The 23308-nt window shown below is 42.4% G+C and overlaps 1 protein-coding gene across 1 annotated transcript in view; it reads left to right on the plus strand.

Annotated features, from left to right (window-relative positions):
* The window catches only part of THSD7A (thrombospondin type 1 domain containing 7A), a 279525-nt gene that overhangs the window by 220886 nt on the left and 35331 nt on the right, over nt 1-23308 (plus strand). The window contains exons 11-12 of the mRNA XM_063452416.1: nt 16545-16677; nt 19645-19748. Of these exons, the coding sequence (XP_063308486.1) occupies nt 16545-16677; nt 19645-19748 (237 nt within the window). The remainder of the gene's footprint in view (nt 1-16544; nt 16678-19644; nt 19749-23308) is intronic.

Here is a 23308-nt window from a genome sequence, read left to right on the forward strand (position 1 = left end):
ATTCACTAATGCAGAAAATTCAAAGTGAATTTAAAGTTTCCGGACAAACTGTGAATTTAGGAAACATTCTCCAACTTAAAACTCAGTTCGGATTCACTTGGAATTCCAGACAATCCTCACTTCAATGAATATCCCTGATTGGTCAAATGTCAAGTGTGCTGCACCTCATGATTAGAAAACAATATATCTGTTATCAGAGGTATTTGAGACATGTCATGAAACACTTCTCTAGAGTACAGAACGTATCAGACGGAACCTTTTCAAAAGTTAGACCTAGAGCAGGAAATAAAAATGACAATAGTGACTACTCTGCTGGCAATGTGGTGGCCAATGGTGCAGAAAATAGTGTTATACTTACTTGAATATATCCCTCATGGCTGCTGCCATCTTATTTCTGACTCTTTAGTAGGAGACTGGGGGTTCGACCATTGACAGAGCCTTTTTACCTTCAGACGTCTGTGGTGACAGCTGAGGGCATGACAAGGCTTGACAAAAGATCGTTTTTGTCAAGCTTTATCAAGCATAGGAAAGTCAATGTGAGTATTTTTGAAAGATTTTATCTTTATGAAAATCTAATTTCGGATGGAGGAGTGACATAACCACTTAAAGGTAGCTTTTGAATTGTAAGAAATAAAAGCAGGAATATTTTAAGCAACAATGTAATGCTCTGCTTAAAACTGCACTGTCAACCCCCTACCAAAAAGAGAATTGCATAAAGATAAGATCTTTATGAAATACTCATATTGATAGTGCTGGAGTTTCACTAAAATTCCAACACAGTCAAAAGATATACTAAGAGAAAGAAGGGGGCGACCTTGTCTTAGTATTTTTCCTATGCTTGACAAAACTTGAGAAAGAATTGGAGTTATCTTTGTCAAGTTTTGTAATTCTCCCTAGCAGTCATTAGTGATGGGAAAAGGGCTGTGTCTATGAAGGGTCCTTTAGTCTTGTTGGATCCTCATCAGTGTTGTAATCTTGCGCATGGACAGGTTTAGGTAAATAAAACTCACTTTTCCCTGCACCCATGGACACCCAGAGGAGCGGTCACCTTTGCAAATTAGGTTTTTCTAATTTGTGGTGGTATTAGGTAGAAACAAAATAAAGGATAATTCTTGTAGCTGGACCATGATACAACACATGGCAATATCTGACTTTCATTGCACAATCTAAACTCTAGATACACAGCAATCTATATATCTAACTCTATGTTTTATATTTATTGTTAAAGGAACTGCTAAAACAATAAACATAGAATGGATAAAATAGGCACAAACACAATTAATAGAGTGCAAGTATCTACACCCAAATCCGTGTAGAACTAAAATCTTGTGCAGCAACCTATATTGAATCCTAAAATGAAGATTCCAAAAAGTGACAAATCAAAATTAAAAGGTGTTCAATAGTGATGTCCCGAACGGTTCGCTGGCGAATAGTTCCCAGCGAACATAGCGTGTTCGCGTTCGCTGCGGACGGCGAACATATGCGATGTTCGGTCCGCCCCCTATTTTTTTTTGAGGTCTTTCAGCAAAATTTACTAATACTAAGTAAAAATTACTTAGTATTAGTAAATTGTGCCCCTACTCGCAATACCGCGAGTAGGGGCATGTCTATTGAGCAGCCTGAGCGGGTGGGGGCCCTAAAGTAAAAAAAGGGGGGAGGAGCTATTGTCCTCCCCCTGGCCCCCACCCCTGAGCGGTGGGTGGGGGCCCTAAATACCAATAGGGGGGACCTATTGTCCTCCCCCCGGCCCCCACCCCTGAGCGGCGGGTGGGGGGCCTTAATACCAATAGGGGGGGACTTATTGTCCTCCCCCCGGCCCCCACCCCTGAGCCGTGGGTGGGGGCCCTAAATACCAATAGGGCGGGACCTATTGTCCTCCCCCCGGCCCCCACCCCTGAGCGGTGGGTGGGGGCCCTAAAAAAAAATAAGGGGGGGACCTACTGTCCCCTCCCAGCGCCCACCCCTGAGCGGCGGGTGGGGGCCCTAAAAAAACAATAAGGGGGACCTACTGTCTCCCCAGGCCCCCACCCCTGAGCGGCGGGTGGGGGCCCTAAAAATAACAATAAGGGGGGGGGACCTACTGTCCACCCCTGGCCCCCACCCCTGAGCGGTGGGTGGGGGCCCTAAAAAAAAACAATAAGGGGGGACCTACTGTCCCCCCCAGACCTCCACCCCTGAGCGGCGGCTGGGGGCCCTAAATACTAATAAGGGGGGGACCTAATGTCCTCCCCCCTGGCCCCCACCCCTGAGCGGCGGGTGGGGGCCCTAAATACAAATGGGGGGACCCTAGTCACCCCCTCCCCCCAAAAAAAACAAATATCCCCCTACATACCCCCCTCACCCTAAAAATAATGGGGGGGACCTTTAACTAAAAACCTGTAAAAAAATTAGATAAAAACAACTTACCATTCGATGTTTTCTTTCTTCTAAAATCTTATTTTTTCAGCCCCCAAAAATGCCAAATAAAAAACCATAATAACCGACGCAATTAAAAAAATAAAAATAAAAAATATAATCCATCTTCACCCATGTAGGGCTCCGCGCAGACTGAGCTCTGCAGGGCGGGGGAAGGTTTATAAAGCCTTGCCACGCCCTGCAATTAGGCTAAGAACACTCTGATTGGCTGGTTTAAGCCAATCAGAGTGGTCTTTGTCATTTTACACAGCGTGGGAAAATTCCAAAGAACTTTCCCACGCTGTGTAAAATGACAGAGAGCACTGTGATTGGATGGATTTCAAGCGTGTTCGCGTTCGCTGCGGACGGCGAACATATGCGATGTTCGGTCCGCCCCCTATTTTTTTTTGAGGTCTTTCAGCAAAATTTACTAATACTAAGTAAAAATTGCTTAGTATTAGTAAATTGTGCCCCTACTCGCAATACCGCGAGTAGGGGCATGTCTATTGAGCAGCCTGAGCGGGTGGGGGCCCTAAAGTAAAAAAAGGGGGGAGGAGCTATTGTCCTCCCCCTGGCCCCCACCCCTGAGCGGTGGGTGGGGGCCCTAAATACCAATAGGGGGGACCTATTGTCCTCCCCCCGGCCCCCACCCCTGAGCGGCGGGTGGGGGGCCTTAATACCAATAGGGGGGGACTTATTGTCCTCCCCCCGGCCCCCACCCCTGAGCCGTGGGTGGGGGCCCTAAATACCAATAGGGCGGGACCTATTGTCCTCCCCCCGGCCCCCACCCCTGAGCGGTGGGTGGGGGCCCTAAAAAAAAATAAGGGGGGGACCTACTGTCCCCTCCCAGCGCCCACCCCTGAGCGGCGGGTGGGGGCCCTAAAAAAACAATAAGGGGGACCTACTGTCTCCCCAGGCCCCCACCCCTGAGCGGCGGGTGGGGGCCCTAAAAATAACAATAAGGGGGGGGGACCTACTGTCCACCCCTGGCCCCCACCCCTGAGCGGTGGGTGGGGGCCCTAAAAAAAAACAATAAGGGGGGACCTACTGTCCCCCCCAGACCTCCACCCCTGAGCGGCGGCTGGGGGCCCTAAATACTAATAAGGGGGGGACCTAATGTCCTCCCCCCTGGCCCCCACCCCTGAGCGGCGGGTGGGGGCCCTAAATACAAATGGGGGGACCCTAGTCACCCCCTCCCCCCAAAAAAAACAAATATCCCCCTACATACCCCCCTCACCCTAAAAATAATGGGGGGGACCTTTAACTAAAAACCTGTAAAAAAATTAGATAAAAACAACTTACCATTCGATGTTTTCTTTCTTCTAAAATCTTATTTTTTCAGCCCCCAAAAATGCCAAATAAAAAACCATAATAACCGACGCAATTAAAAAAATAAAAATAAAAAATATAATCCATCTTCACCCATGTAGGGCTCCGCGCAGACTGAGCTCTGCAGGGCGGGGGAAGGTTTATAAAGCCTTGCCACGCCCTGCAATTAGGCTAAGAACACTCTGATTGGCTGGTTTAAGCCAATCAGAGTGGTCTTTGTCATTTTACACAGCGTGGGAAAATTCCAAAGAACTTTCCCACGCTGTGTAAAATGACAGAGAGCACTGTGATTGGATGGATTTCAAGCCATCCAATCACAGTGCTCTGTGTCATTTTACACAGCGTGGGAAAGTTCTTTGGAATTTTCCCACGCTGTGTAAAATGACAAAGACCACTCTGATTGGCTTAAACCAGCCAATCAGAGTGTTCTTAGCCTAATTGCAGGGCGTGGCAAGGCTTTATAAGCCTTCCCCCACCCTGCAGAGCTCAGTCTGTGCGGAGCCCTCCATGGGTGAAGATGGATTATTTTTTTTGCGCTCGTTTTTTTTTTTTTTTTTTTTATTGCGTCGGTTGTTATGGTTTTTTTATTTGGCCTTTTTTGGGGCTAAAAAAAGATTTTAGAAGAAAGAAAACATTGAATGGTAAATGTATCTAATTTTTTACAGGTTTTTAGTTAAAGGTCCCCCCCATAATTTTTAGGGTGAGGGGGGTAGGTAGGGGGATATTTTTTTTTTGGGGGGGAGGAGGTGACTAGGGTCCCCCCATTTGTATTTAGGGCCCCCACCCACCGCTCAGGGGTGGGGGTCAGGGGGGGACAGTAGGTCCCCCCTTATTGTTTTTTTAGGGCCCCCACCCAAAGCTCAGGGGAGGAGGGCCGGGGGGGACAGTAGGTCCCCCTTATTGTTTTTTAGGGACCCCACCCCCCGCTCAGGGGTAGGGGCCAGGGGGGACAGTAGGTCCCCCCCTTATTGTTATTTTTAGGGCCCCCACCCACCGCTCAGGGGTGGGGACCGGAGGGGACAGTAGGTCCCCCCTTATTGTTTTTTTAGGGCCCCCACTCGCCGCACAGGGGTGGGGGCCGGAGAGGGGGAGGACAGTAGGTCCCCCCCACATTATCTTTATGGCCCACACCCGCTGCCCAGGGGTGGGGGCCTGGGGGGAGGACAGTAGGTCCCCCCCTCATTATCATTATGGCCCCCACCCACCGCCCAGGGGTGGGGGCCGGAGAGGGGGAGGACAGTAGGTCCCCCTCATTATCTTTATGGCCCCCACCCACGGCCAAGGGTGGGGGACGGGGGGAGAACAGTAGGTCCCCCCCTCATTATCATTATGGCTCCAACCCGCCGCCCAGGGGTGGGGGCCGGGGGGGAGGACAGTAGGTCCCCCCCATTATCATTATGGCCCCCACCCGCCGCCCAGGGGTGGGGGCCGGGGGGGGGAGGAGAGTAGGTCTCCCCCCCCACCCCTTCAGTCACTATTGTGACCAGAAAGAGTCCCTGTGGGTTTTAAAATTTGCCTGCCTACATTTGCGGAAGTTCGCGTTCGCGGTTCGCGAACCGAAAATGTTATGTTCGCTACATCACTAGTGTGCAACCAAATTTAAAACACAGTGTAAATATGTGAACATGTATATAAATAAATAGCTTAGTGTTCCCAATAAAGAGGAAGTTATCCCAGTATCCATGTTATCAATTAGACTGTAAAATAGTGAAAAAGAATCATCTAAAATATACTTGCATTGACTTTACAATGATGTTCTTAGTGATCTAGAACACATAAAAATCTAAAGAAACTTATAGGTATCAAAAGAAACTGATAGGTATAGAGTAAAAACTTATAGGTCCGGCTCACAGTGTATCGGCAGACAAAGTCCTTTTGTCTGCCGATACACTGTGAGCCAGACGTGTTTTTACTATTTTTACCAGAATAAAGAAATGGATACATTGTTTAGCTGGTGGTGAGTCTATGCTATATCCCCGTTCGGATCCAACGCACACAAGGGTCTGATCGTCCCTAGGCTTAATCTTCAGGAGTGGTACTTCAACCACTCCACATTTGTAAGTTTGTTTTTGGCAAAGCTTTCTATATATATCCCAATTTTATACTACATTGCTGCACAATGAGTTTCTTTTGATTTTTATGTGTCCTAGATCACTAAGAACATCATTGTAAAGCCGGTGCAAGTACATTTTATATGATTCTTTTTCACCATTTTACAGTGTAATTGATAACACTTACGGATACTGGGACTGTTTCCTCTTTATTGGGAACACTAAGCTACTTATTTATATACATGTTCACATGTTCACACTGTGTTTTAAATTTGGTTGCGCACCTTTTAATTTTGATTTGTCACTTTAAAAAAACTGCTAAGACGATGGTAAAGGCACTGAATGTTTTACCAAACTCAAAATGCCTTGCATGCAGGTATGCTACGAAAAATAATACATCAACAAGACACACAGATAATTGTATCATGCCTGTGCAATCTACTTTTGTCTTTGCTGACATCTGCTTGAGAACAGATTGCATTATGGGACTTGACAGTTGAATTTGACACTTTGCTTTTTCCTTATAGGTATAATCTATTTTTTATTTTTATTTTTTTTTAAAGAGGATGAAGAAAGAGCTTTTGTGCTCAGAATATTGCTGTTCTTGCAAATTGTCAATGTTAAAGAAAATATCACAATGAAAACAACCCAGTAACCCAGTTAGTTTTGACACACAAAGAATAGCCTCTATTACTATTTAAAGAGCTACATCAACCAAAAAAACTGTGGTTTTGGTTAAAGTAACCTTTCCCAGACTGATTCTCCCCAAGTGAAAAAGACATAACCTATCTCAGTTTCAACCCCAAGTTCTGACTCTGCCTGGCATGGGGTCTATGCCACTATTGGCTGACTAGTGCCAGCAAGATGTGCATGCTTTCATCAAATGCCAATTTTGCACAGAGTTAATATTAGCCAACTGTTGGCTAATTAAGCTCAGTGAAGCTACCAGTGGTTGAAAAACACCTCCAGCAGAAGAGGGTTAATCTCTGTATGTGCAGTGTTTTATATCAAACAGCTGCACATACAAACTCTAGGCACCATGACAGCTTCAAATTACTGTAGTGGTCATGGTGCCTGGGGGCACAGTGCATATCCCATGAGCCTCTGCTCAAAAAGGTTTTACAAAACAAAAAACTTATGAGTTGTGAAGAGCCTCAAGATTCTATTTGTGAAACACTTAACTGTAACTGATTGGCAGCAGAATTTTAATTTGTCTGTCAAACTTTTGGCAGCAGCATTTTCTTTTGCCTCTCAAACTTTGAGTATTTTAACCAATTCAGTTATTTACCAAAGGCAAATGTGATTATTTCATCTGAATTTGCTCTTCCATTTGGCTGTGGTTGTAATCTGTTAATTTTCTGTATAACATGGCTGATTTCACTATTCGCAAACTGACGACCTACAATGGCTTAATGTGGTTGTTTGTATTCCCCTGATACAGATAGTGGAATAAACATGGTGCTTTCTCACTATCTCATCAACTCCCATCATCTAAGCTGTCATATTCACCACAATGAGCCCCTACAGCACAGACAGGCTATCCTGACTTCCTATACCCCACTTTGTACCATTTGTATCATGTGCTTTTTTTCTGCCTTGGATCACTTCCAGACAATTCACTAAAAACCTGATTCAGCAGTGAGATCCATTAGAATGCATGCTAGCATAAATATTATCTTAGTTTTTAATAGTGTGCCGAGTATCCTAACGTATTTTTATGAATGAAGCTATATATGGCAGTGTATGTGTGTTACTATTGTATGAACTCTTTCATGAAGCTACGAGAGCACCTGTATAATTTACCTGGCACTTGTATGCTGTTTGCACATTATAAGTGCTGACACATATTCAGCATGGAATGGACAATTAGTGGTATAATGCTGTCCACAGAAGGATGTTAGAATTATATAGGACATTCAATATGAAGTGTTGCCTTGAGAAGAATAGATTTATATAAAAAAACAATGCAATACATGTTTAGTTAAAGGACCACTATAGTGCCAGGAAAACAAACTCGGCACTATAGGATCTTTGGGTCCCCCCCACCCTCAGGGTACGTATTAGCATTTTTCCAAGTTTAATAGAAAAGTCCAAAAGTAAATGTGGGAATAACATTTGATGCAGAGTACTATATATCATTCTATGGGAAATGGAACATAGTCTACCATTTCTGCACATGTTAACAATCAGGTCAGTCAGAAAATGTTTGTTTTGTTTGCGTATGTACATGTAGCAGTGGCTTGTCCATAGGGGCACAGACGGTAGTGCCTGCCATATAATTGTTGTCATTAAAAATAAAAACTATTGCCCATGGTAAAAGAGTGAATTACTGACACAGTTTCAATTATGGGAAGAGTTTACTTGCACGTTTCCATTACAAATGGTAAACATATACCATATAGCACAGCAGTGCTATAATTTCCTGTTACTATAATTTCCTAATTTTATGCTCTTCCACTACAGCACAAACTGACTCATTGATAATGAATGATAGCTGTTTGGATAAGCTGTTGAGAGCAGCTGGGTATGTGTAGAGCATCGTAGACATACTAAGTATGCTCCTGGGTATAATTTTGAAGTCCTCACTTCAATCTCCATTATGGTGTCTGAACTGGACACCTAGTGTATAATAGTTCAGAAGTTTTACAATGTATGCTTATTCTTTATTTTCCACAATTGCAATATAGTTATCAGGTGTAGATTCATAGGTTAATATATTTTTTGAATACCTTTGTTGAAACTTGGAGAAACTACATTCATTTCACATATTGGGTTTTTGTACAGTGAAATTGCAAGAAGGAATAGGGTTACTTTCTAATGATTTGGTCCGTGTAAAATGATATATTCGCTATATGTGATTGATATCTGAAATTATGTTTATTTGTATCTGTTTTAACAAAATTATATTAAAAATAGGTCATGCTCATACAAGATTTAGACCTTGGCTGTCAGACTAAAAACAAAGTTCTTAAGCGGTAGGCCAAGGGTGCCCAAAAAGGTAGAACCCAGATGTTTGAAAACTAGGGCTTCCATGATGCTTTGTCATTCTAAAGGCAGGCAAGGCATCATTTGAGTTGTAGTTCTGCAACATCTGGAGATCTAGCTGTTGGGCAACCCTGCACTATGGCTATAAAGAACCATACAAATGAACAAAGCTCACTTTCAACATTATCACTATGCATCTTTACTCATAATGTATCATCCAATAGCAACAATCTAGACATGTTTCACTTATCTCAGGATTATGTGTGTGATAAAAATGTGTTCCACAAACCTCAGCACTGTGTTCCCTCTGGAAATGTACTCCCCCAGTCTTACCAATGTCCGTGTCTGTTCAAGCATGGTGCCTGACAATCCCAGGGTACCATGTACTGTTGTTCCATTATTGTCTTGTCTTGTATCCTCAAGTCTTTTATTAATTGGAATTTTCTGTGTTGACAATTGTAATATGTTCATATTTTAGCATAATTTATAGTTATAGTATCAGAGCAGGAACCTAGCTTTCCTGCATGCAGAGTGCTTTCAGAATTATATGTCTTTAAATCTTTCAGTGCCAGAGGTGCAACTCACACTGCTTTGAAATTTGCTGGTCAGATCTCTTGCCCACAAAGGGTTAATCCAATAAAATCCAAGGAATAGGGAGTCAAGGGGTTAATATCCCAGAGAGAAGGGGTGACATCAAATCCCATGGGTGGATTCTATTGCTCCTCCATCTTAAAATCTCAGCAGTCACCATTTCCGTTACTTAATGAGTTCACCGTTTTATTAGATTGGACTGCAAGTTAAATAATTCTGTAGTATTGCAATTAAACATTGAGTAGAACTGATAAGCTTATTAAATAGATTAAATCTTGATTGACTTCACTGAAAGCTGATAAAAAATTAACTTTCAAAGGTTATTTGCCCATATGATGATATTTAGGCAGATAACTTTGAACTTTTAAGTTTTTGCCTTTTTCTGTGATGCAAAACTCTAGTACCTGCACATCTTATTTAATTTAGTTAGTTTAACTGATAGACAATTACTACATAGCTATGGTGTCCACACACATTTCCTGAGATTTTAGGAGAGACTTATCAAGACAAAAACAGAGCTAGATAAGAGGCAAAAATAAGGAACAATCACCATGGAAACCAATCTATTGTTTCTAAATATGAGGTGGAATCAGGGGCATACCTAGAGCATTTAGCACCCGGGGCGGATACTCTGTTTGGCACCTTCCCACTCCCCCCTCCACCCCAAAATGAAAAAAAAAAAACGAAACATTTTATTTTTTTATTTAAATGTGTTGGACAAATTTATAAACGTTGTAAAACCCTTGTCTGCCGCCTTCTACAAATCCCCTGTCCTGCCCTGTCCTGCCCTGCCCTGCCCTTCTCCTGCAAAACCCTTGTCCTGCCCCCTTTCTACACACCCCTGTACTGCTCCTTCTACAAAACCCCTGCACCCCCCTTCCACAAATCCCCTGCTTTACCCCACCACACACAGTTATAGGAAGACAGTCACACACATGGTTACAGGTATACAGACACACACAGTTACAGGCAGCCAGTCACACATGCACAGTCACAGACAGACTGACAGTCACACACACACACAGTTACAGACAGCATCACACAATCACAGGCAGACAGTCACACACACACACACACACACACAAACACAATCAATCAATCACAGACAGTCACATACACACATACACACACACAGTTACAGTCAGCATCACACAATCACAGGCAGTCACACTCACATAGTTGCAGACAGGCAGTCACACACACAGTTACAGGCAGACAGTCACATATACAGTCACTGGCAGACAGTCACACACACACACACACACACACACCATCACACAGTCACAGGCAGACAGTCACACACAGTTACTTGCAGTCACACACACAGTCACATGCAGACAATAACATATAGAGTCACAGGCACACACACACTTACAGGCAGACAGTCTCACACATACACACACAATTACAGGCAGACAGTCTCACACATGCACACACAAAGTTACAGGCAGACTGTCCCACACACACAATTACAAGCGGGCAGCCAAAAACACACACATAGTTACAGGCAGACAGTCACACACACACACACACACAGTCACATGCAGACAGTCACACACAGTCACATGCAGACAGTCACACACACAATCTCTCTCTCACTTATGCTGGAGAAGGAGTGGATTCACTAAAGTCCCTCCCTGGAGTCTGTTAGTTGGGGAAGCAGGGACTCCTTCTTGCTTCCCCTTGATGTGCAGCAGTAACAGCAGTGGGTGGGGCATTTAGCCCTGCCCAGCTGTCAGTTTGGCTCCACCCCCACATTTTGCTAGCCCCGTCCCAAATTTAATTCTGTGCGGCCAGTTGTGAGGTAATTGCTGGTCTCTGCGTGTGTGAGCTGTGTCAGCCACCCAGCTCCCCAGCTGCCTTGGGGTACAGTGCGGCCACACTGCTCACATATCCTTGGCCCTGGTCATGGCACCCCCCTACCTAGTGGCACCCGTGGTGGACCACGCCCCCACACCATTCCTAGTACACTACTGGGTGTAATTGCCACATTAATCAGGCAGGTTAACAGCATCTAACAGGTTCTTTTTTTCTGCTTGAGTAAGCTGATTTTCCTTACTTACAGGATATTTAAAAGGACACTCCAGTCCCCTAATGAACTTCAAGTGCTTTATGTTTGAAGAGTGTGTCCTCTTTTTTTCATTTTACAAAAAGTGCAGATTTTAATAGAAATTGGCCCTTTTATACATTAACCTTATTATACTCCTCTAGCTGTCAATCAGACAATCAGTTATGTTACTTCCTGGTTTGCTCAGCTCAATGGAGCTAGATTCAAGTGGCAGGCAATTGCTCTGAGCACCTGACTTGTCATTGAGCTGCATTGGGAAGTCTGTGATTGGACAAAGTCTGGGCTGGGGAAGAAGGGGAGGGCTTGCAAAGGCTGCAAACAAGAGATCTGCAAATTCTGCAGGCTGTTTTTAGTTATACCCCCAATTTAAAAATGCATTATTAAACTGTGACGAAACCAACCTCGCCACTGAGAACTGGAGAAGCCTGGTTGCCCGCCTGCTGCCTTTGGACTATGGCCCTGGGAGATTGGGCCCTTTACAAACAGTATTCGGCCCTAACAGAGTGCATGTCACTCATTCTGGCCCTTTAAATACAGTGGGGCCATTCGGTACTTGCCCTGTGTGAGCAGTGATACCCCCCAGATAGCTATGCCATGGAGCCTATTCATATAATGAAAGACTATGGGAAAGACTTTGGCTCCATGGCAATTAAACTGTATTTGTGTGGTCTGCGTGCCATTCACCTAATAATGTGCACGCAGACCTGAGCTATCTGGGGATATGTTAAATGTCTGTGTTTAATGTATAAAATGTGACTTTATGTATTTTAAAGAGTTTTATGTTGTTTTGCAACCATGTGGTTAATGGAGTCTGCCTCTAGTCCTGGATAATTAGATTTCTTCTCCAATTATCTCCAGGGCAGAAGGGAGGAAGCCAGGATGCATTGTGGGGATGTTTTACTTTTACTGTTTGAGCCAGGGGGAATAAAAGATACTTTTACTAACTTTTCAACCCCTGGTCTGATTCATGCCATTTTTTAATATGTTGTTCCCCTGAATGGATTGATTGTGGATATGTATTTTTATGTGAATGTGATGTATGGTTTTAAAGTTATGAAAGTTGTGTAAAAGTATATTTTGAACTGTACACATAATGGGATTAAGTGTCACACTAAGGGGAGGGGATGTGTGGGAGGTAACATCTATGTTATTGGTTATTTTGGTTATTTTATGCCTCCCCCTGGGTGTGGCCTGTATGTGTACTCATGTAATAAAAACCAGGCTGGGTGCCCAGCACCTCAGACCACTGCTTGACCTTCAACACGGAGCCTTGTCTCGTTCTTGGGGGGATTCACTGTATGCTGTTGGAGATTTGACTGCTAGGAGTGTAAGCTGATGTCTGCTTTTCCTATTCATCTGCTAGCAGCTATTTGTGAGGTTCCAGCTGGAGTGCTACCTTATTCACCTATATCCAGTTCGTGAGTTCTGATGTTCTGCAGTAGCTGTGCCTTTCTGAGAAAAGGGGATTATCGCCTAAACGGATTTTAACCCCTCATATGCTGAAACGGTCCGTTACAATTGGTGGCAAGCGGCGGGATCGTTCCTACAGCCAGAAGGACAGCTACAGAACACCATTTCTTTGGATTTACAATTTGAGGGCAACGCATGTCTGAGTACAGCGACCCTGACAGCACCAGGATGGAACCAGCAGTGGAGTACAATAAGGGTGACATGGATGACCGGGATGCAATAAGGAAAGGCATCTGGTACCAGGCCCTGGATAATGTACAATACCAGCGGGGTGAGAGTCTCCCCAGTGAAGAGCAGCGGTTGCAGAAGCAAGTGGCCCTGCGGATGCCCTTCCTGGGAGAGCAGCCCCTGGAGGAATGGGTGAAGGAACTAGAGCACCGGGTATGGCAGGAGCTATGGCTGGAGGATGCCTACCAGGCGCTCTGGTGGTATATGGCACAGTATATACCCTGGACAGCCGAACATGACAAGCCAGAGGGAGAGGAGTTTGATGGTCCTGGCTTGTTATGGGAGTCCTTTGCAGAGCCTGGCTTCGGGAGCCCTGCGCAAACCAGACTGCAGGACATTTTCTATGAGAGGGAGGCTAGGCATGAGTGGGATGACCCCCATGAGGTAGAGCAAGACCTGGCTCACCTAGCAGCCCTGGAGTGGGAACTGGAGCAAAACTACCAAGATCTCTTCCGCTTCATTGGGAAGGCTCAGCAGGACAGTAAGGTGACAGACCCAGATCCAGACCCCTTCCGCTGGGAAGATATTGTAGAGATTTACTGGGAAGAACCCCAGGTGGCCTGTAGAGATGGGACCGAGGTCTCTCCACCGGCCCTGCAGGGAATTGGGAGCCCAGTCTCCATACCCCAGCGGCAGGCTGAGTTACAGGGGGCAGAGGTAGTTGGTCCCACCCCCCAGCAGCAGAGTGATATGCCGGGAAGGCAGTGTGAAGTGCAGGGAGAGGAGAGCAGCGTCCTCCCTCCCCAGCGGCAGGCTGAGTTACAGGGGGCAGAGGTAGTTGGTCCTACCCCCCAGCAGCAGAGTGATATGCCGGGAAGGCAGTGTGAAGTGCAGGGAGAGGAGAGCAGCGTCCTCCCTCCCCAGCGGCAGGCTGAGTTACCGGGGGCAGAGGTAGTTGGTCCTACCCCCCAGCAGCAGAGTGATATGCCGGGAAGGCAGTGTGAAATGCAGGGAGAGGAGAGCAGCGTCCTCCCTCCCCAGCGGCAGGCTGAGTTACAGGGGGCAGAGGTAGTTGGTCCTACCCCCCAGCAGCAGCATGATTTTTGGGGAATTGGGAGCCCAGTCTCCATTCCCCAGCGGCAGTGTGAAGTAGAGGGAGAGGAGAGCAGCGTCCTCCCTCCCCAGCGGCAGGCTGAGTTACAGGGGGCAGAGGTAGTTGGTCCTACCCCCCAGCAGCAGCGTGACTTTTTGGGAATTGGGAGCCCAGTCTCCTTTCCCCAACAGCAGGACACTGTATTAGGAGAAGAGACGGTCGGTCTCCCTCCGCAGATGATGGAAGTATGCATGGGAGAGGAGCTTATTACCACCTCTCCCCAGCGGCGGATTATTAATGGGCAGAGTGTTCTATCGGGAGAAGAGCTTGTTACCCCCTCTCCCCAGCGGCAGTTTAATGTACCAGGGGGAGACTGTAAGCCCCCCACCGGTGCAGATGGGACCGTGGTCTCTGCACTTACCACACAGGGGGTAGGGATGGTCGGTCCTACCCCCCCACGACAGAACTATGTATCCAAGGGGGAGACAACCGGTCTCCCCATTCAGCAGCAGAGCTATGCAATGAAGGGGGAGACAATCCGTCTCCAGCAACCAGGCTCCAACCAGACTACTCCGGTGGTAGTGCTGGCATCAGGACAGAGTACCGCTGGTCTCTGCCCACTCAGCAACCCACCAAGGCAGCCTACCAGTCCCCTGCACAGCCGAGGTGAGGCACCTGGACATGGACAACTTTCTCCTCTACCCAGGTGTAGTAACCATTTATTGTGGGTGGGCTGTACTGATGTTTCTGCTTTGTGGGTGGGTTGCTGGACTAACAAGGGCACTGACCGGCAGGAGGTCAGGTACCCTGTTAGTCTTTTTGGAAAGGGGGAGAGATGTGACGAAACCAACCTCGCCACTGAGAACTGGAGAAGCCTGGTTGCCCGCCTGCTGCCTTTGGACTATGGCCCTGGGAGATTGGGCCCTTTACAAACAGTATTCGGCCCTAACAGAGTGCATGTCACTCATTCTGGCCCTTTAAATACAGTGGGGCCATTCGGTACTTGCCCTGTGTGAGCAGTGATACCCCCCAGATAGCTATGCCATGGAGCCTATTCATATAATGAAAGACTATGGGAAAGACTTTGGCTCCATGGCAATTAAACTGTATTTGTGTGGTCTGCGTGCCATTCACCTAATAATGTGCACGCAGACCTGAGCTATCTGGGGATATGTTAAATGTCTGTGTTTAATGTATAAAATGTGACTTTATGTATTTTAAAGAGTTTTATGTTGTTTTGCAACCATGTGGTTAATGGAGTCTGCCTCTAGTCCTGGATAATTAGATTTCTTCTCCAATTATCTCCAGGGCAGAAGGGAGGAAGCCAGGATGCATTGTGGGGATGTTTTACTTTTACTGTTTGAGCCAGGGGGAATAAAAGATACTTTTACTAACTTTTCAACCCCTGGTCTGATTCATGCCATTTTTTAATATGTTGTTCCCCTGAATGGATTGATTGTGGATATGTATTTTTATGTGAATGTGATGTATGGTTTTAAAGTTATGAAAGTTGTGTAAAAGTATATTTTGAACTGTACACATAATGGGATTAAGTGTCACACTAAGGGGAGGGGATGTGTGGGAGGTAACATCTATGTTATTGGTTATTTTGGTTATTTTATGCCTCCCCCTGGGTGTGGCCTGTATGTGTACTCATGTAATAAAAACCAGGCTGGGTGCCCAGCACCTCAGACCACTGCTTGACCTTCAACACGGAGCCTTGTCTCGTTCTTGGGGGGATTCACTGTATGCTGTTGGAGATTTGACTGCTAGGAGTGTAAGCTGATGTCTGCTTTTCCTATTCATCTGCTAGCAGCTATTTGTGAGGTTCCAGCTGGAGTGCTACCTTATTCACCTATATCCAGTTCGTGAGTTCTGATGTTCTGCAGTAGCTGTGCCTTTCTGAGAAAAGGGGATTATCGCCTAAACGGATTTTAACCCCTCATATGCTGAAACGGTCCGTTACATAAACGCACAAATGTCTTCATTGCAGCAATAGCTACTAGATAGTGTTTTTTTTTTTGAGGGTTGGGAGGTGAGTATTTGGAAAAATTGTATTTGTATTATACTATGATTCTGAGTAGCAGCAAAAAAAAATGGAAATAAAAAAAGGAAAAACTAATTTTAATTATTTTATTTTTCTTAAATATAAAAAAATATATATTTCTTGTTCTCTCTCTCGTATATAAAACTGGTAATATATTGCTAGAAGATTCAATTAGTATAGTGACTGTGTTCATCTGGAACAGCTTTAAGATAAACATAATCATAATCGTAACATAAACGTACTTTATCATTACTATATATCGATTGCTAAAGTGCAAGATGAGATTCCTCCTGTACAATATTTATATTTCTGTCTTCTGTTATAATCGGCATATATATTCTGTTTTAGGTGTTGTTACTACTAAGAAACAGACACGTCATCGAGTCATTATTCAGCTACCCTCCTATGGCGGCAGGGAATGTCCTGACACTTTGTATGAAGAAAATGAATGTGAGGCTCCTGTCGTCTGTCACAGTTACAGGTGAGAAAAGTCACATTGTGGGAAAGCAAATTTTATATATGACTACTTTTCATTCATTAAATTTGATTTTACCATGGCAGGATGACGGATTTCCAACTGATCACATCAATTTCTAACACATGAGCAATTCTAACTTTGTTATAAGTTAATAAATGTACATAATTTATTTTCATTCTATTTTTACATGTTACACTTTTTTTTTTTTTATTATTTTACGTCCTCATACAAATCATGCAGGATTTAATTAATCTTTATATTTTTTTTGTAAAAGTAAGCTAGTATGATTTTTTTTATCATGTCACCATAGTTATAATTGGGTCTAACACTCAGCCATTCATACTTATTAAATAAATATAAGAGACACACCACTGTCATAGCAGGAGTATTATGTAGAAACATAGAAATAAAAAATTTACCCAAACCCAAAGATGCTGTAGACGGTATAATATGCATTACACTTTCTCACTTCTTACAAACATAAGATACAAGCAGAAAATGTTTAAATATTTTATATATATATATAACAGAGTTTTTCCTACAGTATTACACATCCTATTATTTCTTGCCCATGTGGACATGTTCCTTTGTGGAGGTATTATCTCTAAAAAGAAAACATGACATGGTTATTTGACATGGTGTCATATTGACTAAGCTTTTGGCAGATATGTAGATTTGCAATTATTGTTGTGTCTACTTTAGTTCAAAAATGGAAATTAATTGGAGTGCAGCCACCAACTGAAATACATATGTGTACATTCTGGTAATCCAGTGTGATGGAAGATATAGACTCGAATAAATAGCTGTTATATTGTTATACTTATTATTCTCGTAAAATATCTAAATCATATAACATGAGAGAGGTTCTACTCTATATTGGCCAATGCCTAGTGAAAAATATGACTTGTAGGAGCATAGCACACGTATAATTTTGAGATAGTAGAGTAAGTAATTTTATATTTTTCAGCATTTATTCGTCATAGAATTCATATCCTTGTAACGCTGTAGAAATGATGCATGCCAAGTTTATGTAATTATAAATGACTCCTGTGCAAGCATCTAACTAATGAAAAGGAGAATCTATTTAAGTACTTTCTCACAACTCCTCGGAGACAAGCTAACACCCTAGTGAATAGAGATTAAAAAAGGCAAAACAATCAATACCTATGTTACTTATTAAATGCTGAATTGAAAGCCAAATCACAAAATAAGAGCTTAAGGTAACCAAACAAGAAAAATGTCTAAATTGGAATTTTTATAACTCATGTAAATTAGATATATTTTAATGATTTTTTAAACTATTTATTTATGTTGTCAATTATTCTCCTAGAATTTAACCAGAGCAAGGAACAGCTACTATTAATATCCAATTTAATATTAACGGTAAATCTGTTGTCCACAAGTCATTCGAGAACAAGTTTAACTTCAGATAGGCATCTATTTGATCTATACATTGCATTGGTAAAATGTGTAGATTAAAATATATATTTACATGAAGATCAGTTCCTCCTGCTTCAGCACTATACAAAACTGGAGAGAGCAGCTCTGTTGACAGCTACCCTGCTATAAAATGATGGTGGTGTATACTAAGAGTTGTGCAACAGTAAAATCACTTGGAATAAGTATAGTTGTGTTGCTTGTAGAATCTATATTTTTAACCTTTACAGTTATGTCATTAGTCAAATAAAATGTAAATAACAATGTTATTAATATATATGCAAGTTATTTTGTATCTCTGTGAAACAATGTAATGTTTATCATGACAGGGGCATTTTATTATCCTGATAAATGTAATTAAGTTAAGATTACCAGAACTTCCAAAATTCCCAAGTGTTTTAAGTGGGATATTCAGATATTCCTGCAACCCACTGCATTCATTTTTTTTTTACAGTGATTTAATATGTTTGGATAAACATTTAAAATTATTTAATTAATAATAATAATAATAATAATAATAATAATATATTAATATTTTGATTTATTTTTATATTTGATATATTTTTCTTTATTTTTTAATATTAAAAAAATAATTTTAAAGATTATCTAAAAATATTAAACCATTTTAAAAAAGCTTATCCAAAAAATATTACATTGTGGGTTTTGCTTGTTAAAGCAATGGCAAATGACCCACATTGAAAAAACAAAGATCTAATTATAAGAGCTTAATCAAGAAGTCAAAACTTATTCATTAGTATAAAATACATCTAGAAAGAAATTAGTTTAAGTTATTATTGTAATTAACTTACAAATGCTAATTCATAAACTCATCCGGAAGTGTAAGCATTTTATATTAGAACATTTAAAGTTCTGGAGAACAGATCAAATGATTGTCTTAATATCAGCTCCCCTTACGGGCTGCAATACAAAATTTTAATAATAAACATCAATATTACTGTTCCCAGTAGATAACTACAATGAAGATAAGTTCAAGGACACCAGCATGGAATAAAATTTTCTTGACCCCTCTGGGAAATAAAAACACCTGCTGTCAAACTCATAACAATCTCTTAGTCAAAGGGCAGTGTGATTAAATCACATGCCACACTCTCCCCCTTGAAGACTATTCTGCCTGAAATAAACCATTTGTGCCAGAGCGTCAGTGATCTACATACTTTAAAGCAGATGGTTTCTGTTACAGCAGAACAGTGGCGCGTCACTAAGACCCCTGGGCTTGTTAGCTACATGAAAAAATAAATAAACATATTAATTGCTATTTTGTATTTATGCTGTAATAAATCATAAATAATTGGTATTTTCTGACCAATGTGTTGCCCACAAATCTGGCAACCAAAGTAATAAAAGATCTCTTGATTCTGCTAAATAACATAAAAAAGGATACATAATTTATTGCTGATTTATGTTTTAATGGAATGCTAAAATGTCATTAGATTGCATACAGCTGGCATCATTACTCAGGGTTTATGTAAAAATATTTTTGAATGATATGTGTTGCCTTGTTTATGAGCACAGGTGGAAGACACATAAATGGCGAAGGTGCCAGCTGGTGCCATGGCATGTCCGCCAAGACAGTCCTGGAGCTTACGAGACTTGTGGACCTGGACTACAAGCCAGAGGTATATAAAAATACACATGATTATGCCAGTATGCTTGGTGTTAATTTATTCAATTGAAATAAAAAATTTAGAGTCTCCCAGTTCTGTTCTTTATAAGGTATGAAGCCCATGTGTGTCCATTTGAAATTAACATCATGATGATATGACGTCTTTGAATTCTGAGACTATTTAATGATGTAACAATAGGGGACCTAGGGTGAGCAATTATAACTGGACCCTAAAAAGCCCATTACCCCAAAAGCCCATGAGCTTTGGAAATGTTTCACCTTTTTTTTGTTTTTATAATTTAAATTTTATTAGGATTTGTACACAAGTACACATCTTATTCAATATATGTAAATAAAGGTAAAGAAAATTAAGGCATAGAAAGACATAGCCGCAACATCCCTGGTGACCACAATCGTGTCTCTGGGGCGCTCCTGCTGCTGCTGTTGCAGCCCTGCAGACTCTGAACGCTGAGGTGAGTAGCGTGGGGTCAGTTCTGTTCTTGATGCCCATTGTGGTGCTTAGCCTTCAGATAAAAGGCAACAGTGCCTCCTCCCCTATTGTTTCTGGGATACTGCGGAGGCGGATATTCCGACATCTGTGGTCGGACTCCATCCCCAAAATTGTCTGGTTAAGCCTCAGCACTTGCTGGGCTAGGTCTTCTACCTGGCTTTGGGTGGTTTGCAGCATGGTGTCCCGGGTGCTCACCCTGGACTCCACCACTTGTACCTTCTGGCGGAGGATGCCCATTTCATCCAGAATCTCTTTCAGGTCGGCCTTCCACACCTTTTGCAGGTCTGTCAGGAGACATTTAACATATCCCTTCATTGAAGGAGAGGAGTCCTCATCTGCCTCTGCCTCTTATAGTCCTCTCCTGGTCTTGGGGAGGTGAGTATTTCCTCCTCTTCATATGACTCTTCTGAGGCTTCTTCCTCAAGGCGGGGTAGGCTGCTCGAATGAGAGCCTTATATCTGGCATTCTTGGGCTCTCCAAGCCTAGAAACTTTTGGCTCTTGCGCCCCATGTTGTTATCTGTTGGGGGGTTATCGGGTATTTGTCTCCCTAAAGCTCTAGATCAGGGGTTCTCAACCTTGTCCTCAAGGACCCCCTACCAGTCCAGGGTTTAGGGATTACCTGGGTGTGTCTAAGGTGTTTAGAAAACACCTTTCCCTTTTTCTAAACACCTTAGATACACCCAGGTAATCCCCAAATCCTGGACTGGTAGGGGGTCCTGAGGACTGGGTTGAGAACCCCTGCTCTAGATGCTTTAAAAAGTGTATTTTGGTCATTTCTGGTATGGAGCTCAAAGTAGATGCGACTATGTTCCAGCTCGGTCATCCAGCTTGCATGGTTACCTGGCAAAGGAAAGAAGACGTATGTTATTGATGTTAATATCTCATTCAATGTGGTGTGCTGCTGAATGACAAATGGAGCCAAGATATGCCATTACCCAAAGTGTGTATTAAATAGGAACCATGGAAGGCTAGAAGAAAGGGGTGATATGTGGTACCACTGGCACAGATCAACTACAACAACATAATTACTAGAGCTGCCAAACTTGCCTTTCTGGGATGTAACTCTTTCATGATGTCCCACTATCTTATTACATATCTGCAGAATCTCATTGTCAGTTAGACTTTACGCATTGTATAATCATTAACAATCCAGAGCATGTCCCAGAAAATGGTACAAAAAGTGTAACTGTAAGGGAAAATAATGCAAATATATATATTTTTTTAATGGCTTTCTTAATCATACTTGAAACTTATATCTCATCTCATGATTTCTAGTAATATAAAGAATCACAGTTAGAATTTTAAATTCTAACTATTCACTGCTTGTAATCTTTGTTAATGGCACACTATAGGCACCCAGCCCACTTCATCTCATTGAAGTCCTCTGGGTGCAATGTGTTAGTCCCAATAACCATGCAATCAAAAACATTGTGATTTCAGAGAAACTGCAACGTTTATATTGCAGGGTTAAGTCTGCCTCTAACAGACAGCCACCAGAGGCACTCTCTGTTGTTTCAAGAAGATTGACTCCATGAAACAAAGCTGGATGTCCGCACACTTTGCATGAGGGCATCCAGCGTCAAGCACATCTCCTTAGGAAAGCATTGAGTCAATGATTTCCTATGGAGAAGGCATAATGAGCGTGCTACACTCGCCACGCATGTGCATTAGGTTAACCATTGGCGTTGACATCAGGAGATAGAGCCACACCAGATGAGGCAGAGATTGAGTCAGCACAGAGGGACCAAGGTGCTGGAATAAGGTGAGTGTTAAAGGGGGTTTCAATGCGAGGGGTGTTGGCAGAGAAACACTTTACTGCACAGGAACACTGTACTGCTTTGTATTCCTAACACTAAAGTGTACCTTTAAATGCCAATTAATTAATCTATCAACAAACATCAGCCCATTACATAAAAAGCATGAATATAAATGTTACTTCAAAGTAATCCATTCCAAAAAAAAAAGGACAAGTAAAATATTTAAACAGAAATTAGAGATTGCAGCTGTCTTTATTTTTACATTTCCATCAACCATCCTTGCTTTACCTCTTTCCTTTATTTTACCTCCCCCGCTCCTCTGTCCACAACCTAACTGCGTGATATATAACCGAGAGTGTGTTAGAGGATCATCTTCCCTACATGCCGTGTCATGTCCAGAGACCTTATTACCAGAACCTACCATGATTTTACAGTAGAGCAAATTAGGATTATGTAATTCATATCTCTCTGGCCAACATTAATGGTAAAAAAAAAAAAAAAAGTCACACGGATAAGTCAATTACAAGAATACCCAGTAAAGACACAAAATATTTAAGGAAACGCAGTGCAGCCTAACAAAGTATAGTGTTGTGGTTAATGCTCAAATATAAATGCCATTAAAATAATGTCTGTTGTCTGTGATAGATTTACTTGAAATATATGCAATTTCCATTAACCTGTTGTCATGGCAAAAAAAGAATGAGGTTGTGTTACCAATGTTAATAAATATTTGTATTCTTCTGCTGCAGGCAAAGATAATGCTTGTAAGAAATTAATGTTTGGAGGGTTTACAGAGATGGATTTCAAACTTTTAGTTCAAAGAATATGTTGGATGAATAACCTGAATTTTATAGGACAGCATAAGAATCTATATGCTGTTATTAAGCAAACATGCATCTTCATTTTTTTCAAGAAAAGCTTTGTGTTGATTGTAGCCAAGGAACAATATGACTTTCAGAAATAAATCAATACTTGTGGAGGTCAGGTGACAATCTAATAAGCCATTGTAGGCCAAGGTGCAGATGTAGTGTGGATTAGTCTTTAAGTCCTCAATACTGACAAGTGGCACACACTGAAGAACTGTGAATGGAATAGACATTCAATACCTCAACACATATTCAGATCTCTTGATTAAAAGTGAAATGTGGCAAAGAGCAGCTTTTTTGTATAATAATAAAAATAATATTAACACAGTAATTGTAATATGTTACTTTACCAATGGCTGCATGTATATATTTTGAATCTTTATTAATGGAAAAGGTAATATTTTCCCATAAAGATAAATATCTGTTGTATAGTATCAA

The sequence above is a fragment of the Pelobates fuscus genome, chromosome 4 (genome assembly GCF_036172605.1).
Source record: "Pelobates fuscus isolate aPelFus1 chromosome 4, aPelFus1.pri, whole genome shotgun sequence".
Taxonomy (NCBI): Eukaryota; Metazoa; Chordata; class Amphibia; order Anura; family Pelobatidae; genus Pelobates; species Pelobates fuscus.